This window comes from Scyliorhinus canicula, chromosome 4 (genome assembly GCF_902713615.1).
Source record: "Scyliorhinus canicula chromosome 4, sScyCan1.1, whole genome shotgun sequence".
NCBI lineage: Eukaryota > Metazoa > Chordata > Chondrichthyes > Carcharhiniformes > Scyliorhinidae > Scyliorhinus > Scyliorhinus canicula.
This window is the reverse complement of record NC_052149.1, coordinates 96,117,030-96,136,014: the sequence shown is the minus strand read 5'-3', so window position 1 is coordinate 96,136,014 and position 18,985 is coordinate 96,117,030. Positions and strand designations below refer to the sequence as shown.

The 18,985-nt window shown below is 45.1% G+C and overlaps 1 protein-coding gene across 8 annotated transcripts in view; it reads left to right on the top strand.

The window, feature by feature from the left end:
• Positions 1–18,985, top strand: part of crb1 (crumbs cell polarity complex component 1) — a 210,470-nt gene that overhangs the window by 67,175 nt on the left and 124,310 nt on the right. For all 8 annotated transcript variants that reach the window (XM_038794863.1, XM_038794862.1, XM_038794865.1 and 5 more), the window contains exons 2-4: positions 6,296–6,880; positions 14,778–14,973; positions 17,764–17,903. In XM_038794863.1, the coding sequence (XP_038650791.1) occupies positions 6,296–6,880; positions 14,778–14,973; positions 17,764–17,903 (921 nt within the window). The remainder of the gene's footprint in view (positions 1–6,295; positions 6,881–14,777; positions 14,974–17,763; positions 17,904–18,985) is intronic.

The following is an 18,985-nucleotide window of genomic DNA, read 5'->3' as shown; positions in this document are numbered from 1 at the left end:
GCGCAGGCCAGGCGCGGGGGCCCGGGGGCGGCGAGCGGAGAGTAGCGCGGTGCGCTGGAGGGGCCCGGAAGGGCCCGGGGGAGAGAGAGAGGCGTGCAGGCCAGGCGCGGGAGCCCGGGGGGGGGGGGGGGGGGGGGAAGAGAGAGGAGAGAGAGTTGTGCGCCATCCAGGAGGGGACCGGGAGGCACAGAGGAGGGAGAGAGGCACGCAGGCCGGGTGCAGGGGTCCGGGGGGGAGAGAGTTGCACGGCGCCCAGGAGGGGACCGGGAGGGCCCGGAGGGGAGAGAGAGGCGCGCAGGCCGGGCGCAGGGGCCCGGGGGGGGGGGGGGGGGGGGGGGGGAGAGAGTGTTACGCGGCGTCCAGGAGGGGCCAGCAAGGGCCTGGAGGTGGGGATCCCTGTTCGCTGCGCGGAACCGCAGCGACCGTTTTGGCCTGGCAGACAGTGGAGAAGTGGCCCTTCTTCCGCAGCTCTTACAGAGGGTGGAGCGGGCTGGGCAGCGCGGGCGAGGGTGTTTCGCGAACCCGCAAAAGTAGCAGCGGGGCCCCGTGGACTTGTCGGGGCGTCCCGCGGCGCAGGCCTGAGGGAGGTCGGGAGCGGCGGATGGTGGAGGGGAAGCGTACCAGGAGGCCTGGCTGGGGACATAGGCGCAGGCGTTTAGATCGGCGACCTCCAGGGAGGTGGAGAGAGTCCGTGCCTCAGTTAAGCTGAGGTCGTCTTTCTCCAGCATCCGCTGGCGGATAGCGGGGGACTGCATCCCAGCCACGTAAGCGTCTCTGATCAGCAGTTCCATGTGCTCCGTAGCTGAAACTGCGAGGCAGGATGGCGAGGGCCTGGTAAAATTGGTCTAATGACTCACCGGGGAGCTGTTGTCTGGTAGCCAGCAGATGTCGGGCGAATACTCTGTTGACTGGTTTAAGGAATTGTCCATTCAGCTTTAGCATGGCGGCATCGTAATCTTTCTCCTCCTTGATTATCGCGTAGGCTGCTATACCCACGCTGGAGTGGAGGATGTGAAGCTTCTGTGCCATGGTGGGGGGGCTGGTTGCAGACTCCAAGTATCCTTCGAGACATGCCAGCCAATGTTGAAATGTTGCGGGCTCATGCGGAGGCATTCGGGCTTGATCCGGAACTCCATCTTCAAAAGTCTAGCTTATTAAATTGATGAGTCTTCAATTGCATGAGAGACGAGTTGCTATACAAAAGTTAGGCTTTAATAAGCTAGAACTTAGCCCTGCGGTTGTCCACAATAAAATGGACAACCGCCGGGCGTTCCGACTATTTATACCTCGGAATGGAGGCGTGGTTAACTCAGCCTCTCGACCAATCGGAGAGCTGTCACGTGACCGGTCTCAACCAATCGGTCGAGAGGCACATGACCGACCAGGGCCAATGGTAAGCCGGTGTTCTGCACCAATGGCAAACAGCTATGCAAATCATATCACCACACATGTCACTTGCGTCTCTCTTGTCACCCACCCTGCCAGACCTAATCAGGTCATTGAAACGTTTCCGATAGTGCACCCAGGTCCTCCACATTGCTGCTGACCTCATTGGCAACCTCCAGCAATGTCCTCTTGATCTGTCCTTGTGGCCTCCAGTGACCATTACCAGGGAAGAGAAAGCTTCTACAAGCTGTGACAGCCTCCAGCGTGACCTAAAGTAACTCATCTGAAAGTGAAGGGGTTCCGACCCTGGAATCTGAAATCCTGCCCAATATGGACTTTCTCTAGCCCAGAGCAAGGTGGTGCGGGATTGTTTATACCTCGTGAGGCAAATACTCAGATGCAGCAGCTAACTACATCACTTCACCCTGTCACTGGATAACCCCTTAGAAAGAGCACATAATGACAGAATAGAGGACACACACCACATATGACAGTAAGCAATGAACCCTCCTGCATTCAAATAAAAGTGGTGTTTGATACTGGAAAATGTCCTGACAGATCTTTAAATACCAAGAAGGTGACCCTTTATTTAGCAAGGGCAGTGGCACATGTGGTGTTCGCTGTTGTGCATTGAACCTATGAGGCAATTAACAAAATGCTTGTTTGGTTAAACACTGTTGATTGAGTTGTTTGTCCTATCAGATAATCAACTGTCTCTTAATAGGGTTCATCTCCTTTCTGTGGTTTGCTTGTCTAAAACCGTGATGGGAGTATGAACTGCATCGTACTGCCTTCAAACTTTACCCTTAGGTTAGGGAACAGTGTCATCAGCTCCCAGCAACCACTCCTGCAGTCTTAACGGCCCTTCAACAAACACTGCTGTCAGGACAAAATGAATTAGGGAAGCTGCCAGGTTGTGAGCATTCATGTATATAATTCTGTTGTCATAGAAGCAACTTCACATTCATGGGTGATAGCCGTTTCTGTTCGGGGATCAAGTAACAATGGGATATTAGTGCACACAATCAGTCAAACACACCTGCAATCCAGGGCCCCCTGTCGCATAGTAGAATATTCTTGTATGTTGCTGGCTGTTTTCCAAGAGGTAATGAATGCATTGTTTGGTCTTGCTCATTGATGCAGCAGTGGCGTGCCTGATACAAATGTGCTCTGAAGGCTGCAAAATATGACAGAGATCTTCTGTGTTTGCTTGACACAGAAAAGTTTAACACAAGTTAGTTTCAGAGTGACTAACCAAGCAGTCATTGTTCTGGAAGTTGTTCCCAAGACTGGTTACAGACGTGTGCTTAATTATGTTAGGGCTTCATTTGGGAACTTTGTTCTTGACATAAAATTCTAAAGGGGCTTGACAGGGCAGATGCTGAAATGTTTCCCTGACCAAGGAGGCTGGTACTCATGGTCCCAGTCTCAGAATAAGAAGTCAGACATTTAGAACTGAAAAGAAGAGCAATTGCCTCACACAGAATTGTGAATCCTTGGAATTCTCCACCATGGAGAACTGCGAATGCTCAGTCTCTGAGCATATTCAACTCGAGAGATTAACTGATTGTTAGATACTCCGGGAATCAATGGACGTGGGTTCAGTGCTGGAATCTTTGCTGTGGTAGATGCTCACCCATGATCTTACTGAATGGCAAAGCAGCCTAGCAGGGTCAAAAGACCTACTTCTCCTATCTTATAAAAGCAAATTACTGCGGATGCTGGAATCTGAAACAAAAGGGACAATGCTGGAAAATCTCAGCAGGTCTGGCAGCATCTGTAGGGAGAGAAAAGAGCTAACGTTTCGAGTCCGATGACTCTTCGGACTTGAAACGTTAGCTCTTTTTTCTCCCTACAGATGCTGCCAGACCTGCTGAGATTTTCCAGCATTGTCCCTTTCGTCTCCTATCTTATGTATGAGACGGGTGGTATTCTAAGGATTGATTCAAATGTGTAACGTATCTGGCATGATTTCAGTGATTCCTCTCAATAGTGTGTGCTGGGCCACAGACATGTAAATCAGCAGCTCGCACTATAACAGTGACTGTGTAGATCAGTGAGAACAGAGTGACGGGCAAATAGGACTTGTTGCAAGTTAGGATGTGGCATTTTGGATGAGCTCACGTTTATGGAGCGTCCCAAGTGGGAGAGAGCCAGGGCCATTGGGATACAAGTGGCAATAAAGACATGGATGAGAGTTTCAGCAGCAGATGAGCTGACACAGGATGGTGACTGATTGCCCCAAGCACTTTATAGCCAATGAAGTTTTATTTTGACAGATACTGCAGTCCATTTCAGCGCAGCAAGAGTTTGCAGGCAATAATTTTGGTGCTTTTGGCAGACTTGATTAAAGGAACAATGCAAGATACGAACAGGGCTAGGCCATTCAGTCCCTTTAGTCTGCTCAGCCATGTAGTTAGATCATGGTTAATCTAAACTTCAACTCTTTTGAATAAGAAAACACCTTTGTTCTGTATCCATCTGAGAGAGGGAGAATGATGTGAGTACTGGATGAGGAAAAAAGGGAAGCAATTAAATAAAACTGTAAATGTAAAATGTGGTTATTTCTTGTTACAATATAGAAAGTAGAAAAGTCCTCTAGGCATTGCAGGAGCATAGGAACAAGAGTAAGCCATTCAGCTCCTTAAGTTTGTCCCACAATGATATTCAATCACTGCTGAGTTCTATCTCAAGTTTACCTGCCTGTAATGAAATGAAAATCGCTTATTGTCACGAGTAGGTTTCAATGAAGTTACTGTGAAAAAACCCTAGTCGCCACATTCCGGTGCCTGTTCGGGGAGGCTGGTACGGGAATCGAACCGTGCTGCTGCCCTGCTTTAAAAGCCAGCGATTTAGCCCAGTGAGCTAAACCAGCCCCTTCAACCTCCCTTAACTGTGGTACTTCCATCAGGCAGAAGATACAAATGTTTGAAAACACGCACCAACAGAATCAAAAACAGCTTCTTTCCTGCTGTTACCAGACTCCTGAATGGCCCTCTTATGGACTGAACTGATCTCTCTATGCAGCTTCTCTACTGGTATAGCACTATATTCTATATGCTTCACGTCTACGTATTTACATTGTGGGTGGGATTCTCCAGCCCCGCCCGGCAACCAGAAATTCCCACCCGAAGTCAATGGAACTTTACATGGTCTGCCTCCCACCCGTGGCGATCTTGCAGTGGGCGGGACAGAAGAATCCAGCCCTGTGTATCTATCGTATGTCCTATGTTTTTCATGTATGGAGCGACCTTCCTCGACTGTGTGCAGAGCAATACTTTCCACTCAGTACACATGACAATAAATCTAAATCTAAATCTGCTTGGTCAATTTGATTGAAGAATTGTTATTGAGCAGTGGAAATTCGAAACCAGGAACTGCCATTTTATGTTAAATTAGGTACAGAAAGAGAAATAAAGACAGGAAAGAAAACGATATCAGAGAAAATTAGACAAACAAAAATATTTTAAAAAATATTTTAATTATTTCTAGTTTAAAATTGATAATTAAAAACCCGAAAGAGTGAGAAATTAAAAGTTAATTTTCGGCACCCGGGAAGTTGCAGGGCAGTACTTTATATTTGTCACACCACTAGAAAAATATAAACATACTGGAATGGACAAGTCCTATTTATTTTTTGTTGAGTTTAGTTTGTAAATATGACGTAAGTGGAACAACCTAACATCCAATTTGGGCGAGGTACCATTTTTGCACCGTTTCCAGAGGAACAGGGCATCTCAAACAGCAGCTAATTGTCTAATGCATTTAACACTCCCTGTGTGATCACTAAAAGTTGCTTTGCAATTTTGAAAGAAAAATTATGAACACAGCTGGGATCACCATTATTCACAAAATTTGCCCAAATGCATTGACTTCTTGAACTTTCTGCTTTACCTATTCTATGTGAAAATTAAAATTTCCCATTATAGCAACGTTGGGAATAATTTCAACCAGTCTCACTGGGTTGGAAGCCCAGAGGATCGGGTGGATGCTGGCTATACAGCCCGCCCAATATAGCCTTTCACAATCATCAGTCAAGATTAAAATATGGTAATGTGGTAAATGTGGCATTGCACTCAAACCCATTCATTACACAATGGTCGGGTTAGGCTAAAATTACTCCAATTGTTCTTGCTAGGTGGATATGCGATTTTCCATCATTCATAAAAGAATCATTGAATCTCAGAATTCCTACTGTGCAGAATGAGGCCATTTGGCCCATTGAGCCTGCACCGACCTGAGTATGAAAGGGCAGCCTATCTAGGCCCACTCCCCTGCAACGCCATAACTCCACCTAACTTGCCTTTCCCTGAACACTAAGAGACAATTTAACATGACCAGTCCACTTAACCTGCACATCTTTGGACTGGGAGGAAACCGGAGCACCCGGAGAAAACCCACACAGTCACGGGCAGAAAGTGTAAACTTCACACGGTCACCCAAGGCTGGAATTGAACTTGTGTCCCTAGCGCTGAGAGGCAGCAGTGCTAACCACTGTGCCACCATGAGTGATTCCCAGCTTTACTTCAAAAAATTCCATGGGATATTTTGTATCTACCCTGCAGGGAAACAGGGCTTCAACAAGAAACAGAACACCATGCCTCCAGCATTGCTGCACCCCAAGTACTGTTGAAGGGTCTTCTCACATTATGTGACGTCTTTCTGACTCAGGGTGAGGTACAACACCCAGACTGATAATCACATCAACCAACTTAGATCACATGAACTTCATTACTAATAAATGCCATGGATAAACCAGTTTTTAAAAAGATAGAGTTTAGATTGTACATAATTGAAATTAATTCTGAAAATACCGATCATGGTTAAAAACCACGTATATGCTTGCTTTATCATAACATAGTGTCATGATTTTTGAGTCTAACTTGGGTCTTTTTCTTGTTACCTTTAGGTTCATATTGTGCTGTAAATCTGAGCAAGTGCCTCTCCAGTCCATGCAAAAACAATGCAACCTGCGAACAACATTCTGAAACCTATGTTTGCCATTGTCCAGAGGCACCGGTGGCGTATACAGGGAAGAATTGTGAGGACCTATATGACGTTTGCGCTTCATATCCCTGTCTGCACAATGCGACGTGCAACAGTGTTTTAGGCACAGTCGACTTCTCTTGTGACTGCCCTCCTGGTCACACTGGCATCAGTTGCGAAATTTATATCGACAAGTGTGCCAACATCTCCTGCATGAATGGTGCCAGCTGTTTAGAGTATGCTGCTGGCTCCAGCTGTGTTTGCCCACCAGGTTACACCGGTGCCAACTGTGAAATCAACATGAATGAATGCGCATCAAATCCATGTCAAAATGGAGCTGTGTGCAAGGATAAGGTTGATGGATTTTCATGCTTCTGTGTGCCTGGCTACCAAGGCAGACGATGCGAGATTGAAGTGGATGAATGTGCATCGGAACCCTGCAAGAACGAAGCTAGATGCATGAATGAAATTGACAAGTATATTTGTGCCTGTCCACCTGGTCTAACAGGTAAAAAGTACTTTCCAGGCAGTGTCACTACTAGTTGGTAAACTTTCTCCAAGAAATTCTGTAATTATCAGTCCAAAAATTCAAATCAGAAACAAAAACGTTCATTTTTATTTCATGCTTCTTAAGTTGTAGATTTTGTTTTTGTAGAATCATATGGCAGAGAAAGAGACCATTCGGCCCAACAAGCCATTGCTGGCTCTTCGAAAAAGCTACCCAGCTAGATGCATTACCATGCACCTCCCTCGTAGCCCGACCATTTTGTCTGTCTTAAGTATACACCCAATCACCTTTTCAAAGTAACTGGCGAATCTGTTTTCCACCTTCCTTTGGGACAGTGCATTCCAGATCATATTCCAGATAGAGCACAGCGTCTATAAATGGTGTATTACATCATATATTAAATATAAAAAATTATAAAAGTCAGTACGTTTATTCCAAAAATACCACTTTTTATTAGTTAATATTTTGAAATGTGGGTGCCAATTTTTCTTAATGAAGAATGCCAAGGTCCGATGGACAATATTGTTCCAATTTGTGCAAGTTAATTACTGGCTCGGTTTTGAACTCTTTTTTGATGGCACAATTCTGTTGCACTTTTCAAATGGGCGTATCGACAGAACGAAGGGCATTGTCCGTCATTCTGCTTCTCACACTTTAGGAACTAGAGGCATAAACATGCACAGGGAGAAACTTAAAGGCATAAATTAATGATAATTGATGCGCAGGAACCAAAATGCCTTGACATTTAAACTCACTCAATAATTCACGATGGCCATTACCTGTTCTTGATCGTTCCCACAACATACGTCATTATTTTTGTCTTTTTTTGTTGTCAGCATTCTTGGTGAGGAGCCACATTCAAAAGGGGCATGATTCGACCAAAAACACGGCAAAAAAAATGATCCCCATTAGCTGATGGTACAGGGAGTAAGGAACACAGATTGCAGGTTTTGGGTACGAGATTTGATTTTTTTTAACACAGTAAGTGTTAATGACCTGGAACGTTCTGCTTATGAGGGTGACGATAGTGGAGCCAATGAATGATTTCAAAAGGAAATTGACCACAACTTGAGGGAAATAAACATGTTTTAATATAATCATATTTGCAGGGCTATGGGGATAGAGTAGGGGAGTGGGACTGACCAGAATGCTCTGCACAGAAAACTGACATGAACCCAGTGGATTAAATGGCCTCCTTTTTCCACTATGGCTCTGAGACTGTAAGTGTGGCTACGATCTTGTAGGACAACTCCCACCCTTAGTTTCATAGTTTCTGCACCGAGACCGAAGGATAACTTTTCCAGCACGGTCTTACCAATAAATATTACAAAATCTGAGGAAATATCCAGGAAAAATTAATTAGAATCTACAAACTTGTTAAAATACATTTTTTTCCTATTGTAAAAGGTGCTACACAAATGCAAGTTGTTGTCGATATGGACAATTTGGTCAGTCGGCATTCTGGCACTTTACAAACCCAGAAACTGGATCAGATAATGATATATCCTATCCATAAAAGGCAGGATAAATGCAACCCAGAGAATTACCACCCCAACAGTCTACTCTTGGTCATCAGGAAAGTGATGGCAAGGGTCATCGACAGCACCATCACGCAGCGCCTAGTCAGCAACAACCAGCTCACCAATGCTCAGTTTGAGTTCCACCAGGGCCATTCGGTTCCAGATCTCATTACAGCCTTAACCCAAACATGGACAAAAGAGTTCAACTCAAGAGGTGAAGTGAGAGTGACTGCCCCTGACTTCAAGGCAGAATTTGACTGAGTGTGGCATCAAGGAACCCGAGCAAAACTGGAGTCTTTAAGAATCAGGGGGAAAACTGGTTGGGGTCATACCTCGCACAAAGGAAGATGAATTTGGTTGTTGAAGGTCAGTCATCTCACTCCCTGGCCCAACCATCTTCAGCTGCTTCATCAATGACCTTCCTTTCATCCTAAGGTCAGAGGTGTGATGTGTGCTGATAATTACACAATGTTCAGCACCTTTCATGAGTCATCACATCTTAAAGTCTTTTTCTAAATGAAGCAAGACCTGGACAACATTCATCTTGGGCTGATAAGCGGCATGTGACATTCACACCACACAAATTGCAGCCAATAACCACCTCCAATAAGAGAAAATCTAACATCTCTCCTTGACATTCAATGGCATTACCATCAATTAATTTCCCCACTATCAACATCCTGGGGGTTATCACTGACCAGAAACTAAACTGGACCAGCCATATAAATACAATGGCTATAAGAGAAGGTCAGAGGCTGGGAATTCCTAACCCCCCAAAGCCAGTCCACAAGGCACAATTCAGGAGTGTGATGGAAACATCTCCACTTGCCTGGATGAGTGCAACTACAGCACTCAAGAAGTTCAACATCATTCAGGACAAAGCGACCCACTCAATTGGTACCCCATCCACTACCCTAAAAATTGATAGGAAAGCAGGCGAAGTGGACATTGTCAGTATATGGAATATAATGTCCGTTTTGTCAGGAAGAATAAAAGAGAAGCATATTATCTAAATTGTGAGATATTGCAGAGCCCTGAGATGCAGAGGGACCTGGGTGTCTTAGTGCATGAATCACAAAAAGGCCACCTTATTTAAATGTGTTGGAAGCAGTTCAGAGAAGGTTTGCAAGACTAATAGCTGGAAAGGGCGAGGTGTCTTATGAGAACCGGTTGGAGAGGTTAGGTTTGTGTCCACTGGGTTCAGAACAGCAAGAGGTGACTGGAATTAGATAGTGGGCGGGATTCTCCGTTTCTTAGACAAAGTGTTGACGCCAATGCAGAATTCGTGGACTTTCACGATAGAAAAACTAGCGCCACAGCTGGACCGATTCTGCTACTATTAAGGGGCTAGCACTGGTGCCGCATGGAACACAATCGATTCCAATGAAAAATGATGCGGGATTCACCGGGTCTGTGATTGACATTTGCGAGGCTCTCAAGCTGCAGTCGCACATACACATTACACTCCCCACACACACTTATCCCAGCCAACAAGACGGCACTGAGGTTGTGCTGGAGCACCCCCATACAGCTGATAGGTCGGCTGGGGCCAGAGGGCATCCAGGAGGGGTGCCTTGGGGGAACAACTGTATGACCCGTGGCACTAAGTTCAAAGTGGGCTGCTAGCGATGTGTGCAGCTGCATGGCTACCTTGCCGGCAGTGGCAATGGTGTTCTGTGCCTGGCCACCCCGACCCCACAGCCCACCTCCTGGCCACCCCCTACTATTCCCCCCGGCCCTGGCAGAAGCCCCCCTGGCCAGCGGCACATCTGTCAGCACATTGTGGCGATGTTGGACACTTTCTGTACCCCCACTCTCTCCCTCACCAGCCGCCACGTCGGTTTCCCGATTTTTAAAAGCCCAAGTGAACCACGCTGTCGGGAACTCGACACATCGGAGGCAGAGAATAGCGAAGGCCCAGGAGAATACCGGGTCAGGCCCACTAATGATACGCAAACGGTGTCTACTGTAGATGCATTCCGGAACGCACTGACGCCGCTGCCGAGGTGATGGAGAATTGCGATTTGGCATCAAATCGCCGCCTGCCACGATTTTGGCATCGGAACCGGTTCTCCGCCCAATCGCGTATCGTGATTGGGGCGACGGCTCATGGATAATCCCGCCAAGGATGTTTCATCTGGTGTGAAAATCTAGAGCTAGGGGTCACTGTTTAAAAATAAAGGGTTGCCCAGTTAAAACTGAGGTGAGTTTACATTTCTTTCTCAAGGGAGTCATGAGTCGTTGGAACTCTCTTCCCGAGAAGGCGGTGGAGCAGGGGTTTTAAGGCAGAGGTGGATAGATTCTTGGTAAACAAGGTTATCAGATTATCAAGGTTATCAGCACAAGTTATTGGGGGTAGGCAGGATGCAAATTTGAGGCTATCAGATCAGTCATGATCCTCCTATTAAATGGCGGAAGTCACTTGCAACTTCTGAATATTTTCATTAATGTGACCCTGTTCATGTTACAACTGTTTCCAAAAATGAAAATAACATAACTCAATTTTTATTTTAAGTTTTGCATTTACGCATCCTGGTATAATAGCATCATTACTTTAAATTTATCAGGATTGGATTTGCAATACTAACTGTTAGTAAATTTACCGTTGGAATCCAGAGATCACTTGTTATTTTCAATATACAATGGCTATATTTGTGAACTGTGAAATACTGCTGTCCCTCTTTTGGCATGCTTTATACCTCCACTGTGGTTACATATACGTTTGCATAAGGTACAAATTAAACTTGTGAAACTCTGAAAAGGTTATTTTATTTTACAAATCAGAAAAATAATATAAAATCTATTGAGATTATAAATAACGCATACGTGCATTAATCAACATTTGTCTGAATGGGGTCGGATATGGTGGCATGGAGCAGTTGTGGCGGTGGGGAATGCTTGGTGGTGGGAGCTGCAGCATTTTGAATTGAACTAAATCCCAGGACTTTTGAAAAGGTAAGTCCCAGGGGCAGGATGTAGGAGATACCCAAGGGTCAGGATGGGCGATCGCAGTGTTGGGGGGGGGGGGTCAGACCTGGAGTTCCAATGTCTGGGTTGTGGGGGGGGGGGGGGGGGGGGGGGGGGGGGGAAGAGAGCGTCCCAACCCTTGATGGGGGCCTTCAGATTGAGGTGTCACCCGTCCTCCTTCCCGCCCAAGATGGAGAAAAGATTTTCTTTGTCACTTTCCCACCCTACCCGCTCCCGCCAGCCTAAACATTGAGGCTGTGCAGGATAAGATTCTTAAGTGGACATTTAGTGGCCACATAAGTGCCTTATTAGGTGAATAGGTGGGTTTCCTGCCTGCCCAAGCGTGAAATTGCATCTGGGGTTTGAGCGGGTAGGTGGCAGGTGCCTGAGGGAATCTCATCCATCCAATTGTACCCCCCATCTTCCACCTAGGGGGAAGCATAAAATTCTGCCCCTGGTGTTTATTGGACATGGTTATGTCCAGGAAGCTGTGACTGATCTTTTCCCCTTATATTGTAATAATTTTAAACAAGCACAAAAATAAATTGCAGCTATTACCATGGTTGCACCTAACCATGGGTCTTAATGGATTGAAACATGAAAATGCAGGATCTCTTCATTTAGACTTTTTTTAATGTAAATTATTTGCTAAACCAATTTTTAAGCATGTTGTTATGGTCAGTAAAAGCATGTCATGTGTCTAACTTCAAATATGGACTCTATTCATACAGAGGTGTCTGAACCTGTCTTTTGTTTGAAATGGCCAGTGATGACCTGTGAAAGTGACCACCAAGTGTCAGATGACATTTGCAACTTCAGTAGACTATTTCAAGCTTCCAGAAATGTCCTAATTAAAAGGCCCTGGGGAGAGGGGCCTCTCCCGAGCCCCCCCCCCCCCCACCCCGCCGACCTCTCCCCCACCACCTGACCCCCACCTCCACACACACACACTTTACTGGATCTGCCCGGGCAGCACACCTCTGTGAAAATCACAGGGTGGGATTCTCCAATAATGTGGCTATGACCCCATGCCAGCGTAAAAATGCTGGCGAATCATTCTGGACTTTCCTTAAGAAGGTCCTGAGTGATTCTCCTACCTGCAGGGTGTAGGAGTGCTTCTCGCAGCTCTGGCTGTGGATACGGGGCCCCACAGTTCCGGTCGGGAGTCCGCGCATGCACACTGCAGCGGCCACCCCATGGGACATGGCGGACTTGGACTGCGGAGCGGCACCAGAAATGTAGGACCCCCCTCGCGCGCGCCTGCGGGTCCGTGATGCCTGATCGTCCCCCCTGGCCGTCCATGAGTCCCTCCCCTGTGATCGATTCCGCCCCCCCCCCCCCCCCACCAGGGCGGCCATTCCCGACCGCCGATAGGTGGTTAGAACCACGCCGCCGGGAACTTGTCCAGTTTTCCTCGGAGAATCGCGCGCGGGGGGGGGCCTCTGTCAATGGTTTGCGCGCAAGAGACCCCCCGAGTGATTCTCCGCGGACTGATCGCGATTTCGGCGCGAAGGTTTGGAGAATCCAGTCCACAGTGTCTTGGAAAGATAATGGGACCAATTTCAAATTATAACGTGCCAACACTCATTCCTTGAAACCATCCAAAACTGCATCCCTGGTTTGAATGTGTCATTTCAGAAACAAAGACGGTAATGGCCGCAAGCCCCGAGGAGGAACGGATGAAAGCAAAAGTCCAGGATGTGGCAAATCAAAATAAGGCAATACTATATTTGGAAGGGAGCTATAAGCAGCTACATGGCAAGGCAGCCATGTTTTTGGGCTGTCCCTTTTCGTTCAAACTGACAGTCTGCAGAAAACAAGAAAAACAGTAACTGCAGAAAGGCGCGGTGTCATCTTTACCTTTACGCACAGGAGGCTCCATAAAAGTCTCCCAGCCTGATTCCTTTCTCTCAAAGGTCCACCCATACAGAACTTAAATTCTGGTAAGGCAGCTACAAGGAACCGGCTTCATGATCTGTGAATGGCCAACTCTTCGAGGGAATGCTGCAATAATCCTAATTACAATTCAAGAGTGCAAAAGACACCTTTCTTTACCGGACCCACAGCAACAATTCTCCTACATCGAGCCAGATTTGTGACTATGCATTATTCTTTCATTTACCATTTGTAAAAGAGCACTGCTCTTACGAACAGTATCTTTGTCAAGTGTTAGTGTGAGAGTGAATGATGTCGTGATGAGACTTCTGGGGTGATTGTGTGAATAAATAACGGTCTTTATTTAAACCCACAAAAGGCAGCTGTAGTTTTTTTTAAAAGTGGCCACATGTTAAAGAGGGCATAGAAACAAACACACATATCTACCTTTCCATAAAACACAGGAAGGGAACGAAGGTGGGAAAACCACAAGAGAAGAGGAGGAGTGCTAAAGCCAAATGGGGGTGAGGGGGGTGGGGGGGAGGGGAGGGTGGGGGGGGGGGGGGGCGACAGGGAAGGGGGGGAACTATAGACTGATCCGGAGGGCAATGAAATGTACACAGAGTCAGTTAAATGAAGAACAAAATAAACCTCTCTGTACAATAAAGCAAATTAGCGCGGGCAAGAAAAATATTGTATATACACAACTGTTTATAAATGTGAGAAATGCCAATAAAAAGGTTGAATAGGGCAGCACGGTGGCACAGTGGTTAGCATTGCTGCCTACGGCGCTGAGGACCTGGGTTCGAATCCCGGCCCTGGGTCACTTTCCGTGTGGAGTTTGCACATTCTCCCCGTGTCTGCGTGGGTTTCACCCCCACAACCCAAAGATGTGCAGGATAGGTGGATTGGCAACTTTAAATTGCCCCTTAATTGGAAAAAATAATTGGGTACTCTAAATTTAATAAATAAATAAATAAATAAAAAGACTGAAAAAAAAAGGAAGGGAGGGGATTATACAGAGTTTTCAGGAATAGACTAGATTATTTTAACATGACGCTAATATTTTTCTGTGATGTATCAAGATTATCATCCCAGTATCTCTAACTCTGTCCTGTCAAGCATCAGTTTATTGGGAGTAATTTTAAGTTTGGGTAGGAGCATAAAATAGATGATATTGGATCAGCCTCTCGTTATGCACCTCTCCTGATCTTAATGTTCATTGATTTCCTGGATTGTATTCTCAGTGAAATCAGCCAATAGTGCAGCTCTTCACATCTTTAACATACATTATTGATGGAAGAATGACTTCCTCCATGTTCCTGCAGTTTTCCTTCCCTTTTTAGACAGTTGAGAAAAACTCAGTAAAAGTGAATCCCAAGTGGGATTTAAACCATCTTGGATGATCTGTTGATCGTGTAGCTTCTAGATTGCTGACAAGTATCAACCTCAGTTAAATTAAAAAAGGACGTTTAAATTGTTGATTTTTCTTTATGTTGCAACAGTGGATCAATTTATTGGATTATGTGTTGTAGGAACTCATTGCGAACTGGAAATCAATGAATGCTTGTCACAGCCATGCCTGAATGGTGCAACCTGCCAGGACCACCTTGCCACTTACTCATGCAGATGTGCATCAGGGTTCAAAGGCACCAACTGCGAAATAAACCTTGATGAATGTGCTAGTCAACCGTGTCACAATGGAGGGCAGTGCATAGACAAAGCAAATGGGTAAGCTATATAATAAAGGCAACATTAGGTATACGTTGACCTGGATCTTGCAGTCAGCAGCCAACAAAGGCAATATATTTACACTTTCCCACAGACTTTCTATGGGCATTTGCGCTGGAATTTGCTGGGCATCAAAAAGAAAAACGACATGAAGGGTATCTGGGCCTGTGTGAACAGGGCAAGCAACTGTGTATCTTCTCAACCAGTTTGAACAATCCTAACTAAGGCATCCATCTAAAACAGCTAGTGTAAGGTATAATATTTAATTCAATGCAAATCACGTAGAGAAAGCAAAATAAAGACAGCCCTATTTTCTGATGCGGCACGCTCCCGCCGGCATCAGGATTCCCGCAGCCAGCCAATGAGATTTCCCATTGTGGCCACCCACATGTCGTGAGGAAACACGTGGGTGTGGGTGTGCTGCTGGTGAAGCGGGGCATCCCGCCAAAGGAGAATTCTGTTGGGAATTTATGGAGAGAGAGTGGTACAGACAGAAATAAATAAAAGGGTGCCAAGTTCAATACGCTCTTCTTTGGACTCTGGAATGGTTCCAACCCTATATTCCTGCTTTCAAAAAGGGAGGGAGAGAGAAAACAGGGAACTGTAGACCAATGAGCCTAACGTCGGTAGTAGGGAAGTTGTTGGGGGTCCATTATCAAGGAATTGGAAAGCAGTGGTATAATCAGACAAAGTCAGCATGGATGTACGAAAAGGAAAATCATGCTTGACAAATCTACCAGAATTCTTTGATGTAACTAGTAGAGTTGACCAGGGAGAACTGGTGGATATGGTTTATTTAGACTTTCAGAAGGCTTTTGACAAGGTCTCACATAGCAAATTACTATGTAAAGTTGAAGAACATGGGATCGTGGGTAGTGTCTTGAGATGGATAGAAAGCTGGTTAGTAGACAGGACGTACAAAGTTGGAATAAATGGGTCTTTTTCCGATTGACAGGCTGTGACTAGTCGGGTACCAGGATTCTAACAGGATTAGTCAGGGTAGATTAAAAAAGAATGTTCCCGATGGTGGGGGAGTCCAGAACTCGGGGTCATAGGTTGAGGATAAGAGCTCAATCTTTTAGAACTGAGGTGAGGAGAACTTTTTTCACCCAGAGATTGGTGAATCTGTGGAATTCACCACCACAGAAAGTGGTTGAGGCCAAAATGTTGTGTAATTTCAAAAAGGAATTAGGTATAGCTCTTGGGGGCTAAAGGGATCAATGGATATGGGGGGAGGGGGGGTGGGAGGGTGGGGTGGGGGAAGGCAGGATCAGGGTATTGAATTTGATGATCAGCCAGGATGATAATGAATGGCGGACCAGACTCGAAGGGCGAAATGGCCTCCTCCTGCTTCTATTTTCTTTGTATGTTTCTATGAAAGCAAAAATTTCAGAACTTCTGTGATCATCTTGTATTTCCAAAATGCAAAATTTAAGGGGATAAACTGCTCCAAGACCAAAAACGTGGATGTTTGGAATATATCCTTTTCTAAACTTCAGTTTCAACTACCTTACGGAGTTGAAGTATTGGGAAGAGACTGTAATGCTGATTTTGTAGTCACACAAAGATTGTATGAAAAACATCTTGGTTCTTTGAGGGTGAAGTTGTGATACTTTAAATACATACAGTTGCATGAACTCAAAAATGTCAAACATTTAAAGTGGCAAGTAGAATGTATTTGGCAAACTTTTTTTCCAAATTTAATGTACCCAGTTCATTTTTGTTTCCAATTAAGGAGCAATTTAGCATGGCAAATCCACCTACCCTGCACATCATTGAGTTTTGGGGGCGAGACCCACACAGACGGTGCAGACTCGATGGGCCGAATGGCCTCCTTCTGCACTGTAAATTCTATGATTTATGATTAGACACAGGGAGAATGTGCAAACTCCACACGTACAGTGACCCGGGGCCGTGATCGAACCCGGGCCCTCGGTGTCGCGAGGCAACTGTGCTAACCACTGTGCCATCGTGCCACACCGTATTTGGCAAACTGCTTTTTATATTAAAGACAAATGAAAGCCATTCATCAGAATGTTCACAATGCCAACTGCAAGTGACACAGCAATGTCTGTATTTGATTTATATTGTTGCATCATGGGCGTGCAATCAGACTGAAGGAGGTTGGCAAGCACCTTGTCCATGATGATAGCAACCCTTTGGGTTGCTGTACATTTGTCCCCTTTCAAAAGGTGCCTGTCTAATGCGATAAGCTTCTGAAAGAGAACAGAGAATGAACGGGATGACTGCCAGTCAGGGACAGTTTGGCATGAGCAGAGGGAAAAGAATAATTAGGAAGTCAATAAATGATCATTTTACTTACCGTTTGGCTGTCACGTACCAGGTTATCATCGATTACAAAACTTGTCTTTAAAAATTACCTATCTCATCTCAGATTAACTCTTGAGTGACTAGGAATACGGAATTACAGCAGCGCACCTTTTGACTTTCCTGCATGTCTTTACATCTAAACGTTCATTCCTCAAGCTGTGCATTGTTTAATTTGGTAAATAAAGCATGTGTAATTCCACAAGTAATTACGTGAGTAATGGAAAAGTGGTTGATTTCACTATCTGGTCATGGAATTCAAATGGGTTTTAAGTCAAAACTTGAGAAGAACGATTGAAGAATTAATGAGAAAAGATTGAAAATGTTTCCGTCTTGGTTGTGCACTTATTAAATCAAAGAAACTAATAACTATTAATAACACTTCTGGCCTGGTCGCTTTACGCCCTGGGTACTGATTCTTTGCAACATCTGAACAGACCAATTTTTATGTTCATATTGCAGATATAGCTGTGACTGCGCAAACATCAGATTCGCAGGTCCACACTGTGAAAACTATGTCCCAGCTTGCCTTTCACATCCCTGCCTCAATGGCGCCACCTGCCAGGAGAATATTGGAAATTACACTTGCCACTGTTGGCCTGGTATGTATTTTTATATATGAAACTTCTAATGTTGTGATTAAATATTTCAGCACCATTATATTTATAACGGAAACACTTGTTACATGCATATTATAAATATGAATATAAAATAAGCTGATTTGTGGAAATTATAGTCTTATATTTTTGCATGCTATGTCACAGTCATCTATCCCGGGAAAAGTAACAGGGAGAGAGGAAATGTGTTTAGGTGAGTGATAGGCATGGGTCTGCCAGGAATAAGGAGACGAGGAAAGTCTAAAATCAGATGGAAGGATTCGATGGCAAAATACTTTAATTGCAGCATTATTGGAAGAGGAATGGGTAGCTGACAGGAAGAGATGAAGAAGGGTGATCCACCAGCACTGTGGAGACTCCAAATAAATGGGAGAAGCCAAAAGTCGATGATGATATTTTTGCAATCTCTGAAAATATATGTGACTTATGTCTTGGATTACCTTTGTGCAGATTTACATATGGTGTAAATGTTTTACTTCCCTCATGCAGACCAGATTGTTCTAATCACACACACAACTCTCCGCATGCAAACATATGGGAGCTCCATGTACCATTTGTCGATGCGCTGTCAGAGGGAATGGCAAGTCGAATGTATCTGACCCACACAAAGTGACCACACCTATATTACGGCTCCCACATGTAATGATATGTATATTGACTAGGATGTAAAGAGTCAACAAGTTAATGATAATGCTTCTTGCCACTGGAGGGAACCACAGAACATTCATATATATATCATGTGACTTTGGGGATTCAGGGAGTCACGAATTAGGAGAGAGTTAGATATGATGGCGAGGCATGAACTAGAGAGCAGTTGTACTTGAGAAAGTCTGCTAGTTAGAGATAGCATAGTTTAATAGAGAAACCTTCTACTTTACGGATGTGATCGAATCTTAGTTAGTAGTGTAATAAATTTATAGTTTGGTTTGTTAACAAAGCTTTGTGTTCTTTATTCAACACTACGCATCCGAGCCATCCAGGTAAAGCAAAACAGAGATCACAACATCACAGTGATTAGCTCAGCCGCACAGACTGGGACAGTTTGATCCTTGGCCTATGTTGAATTG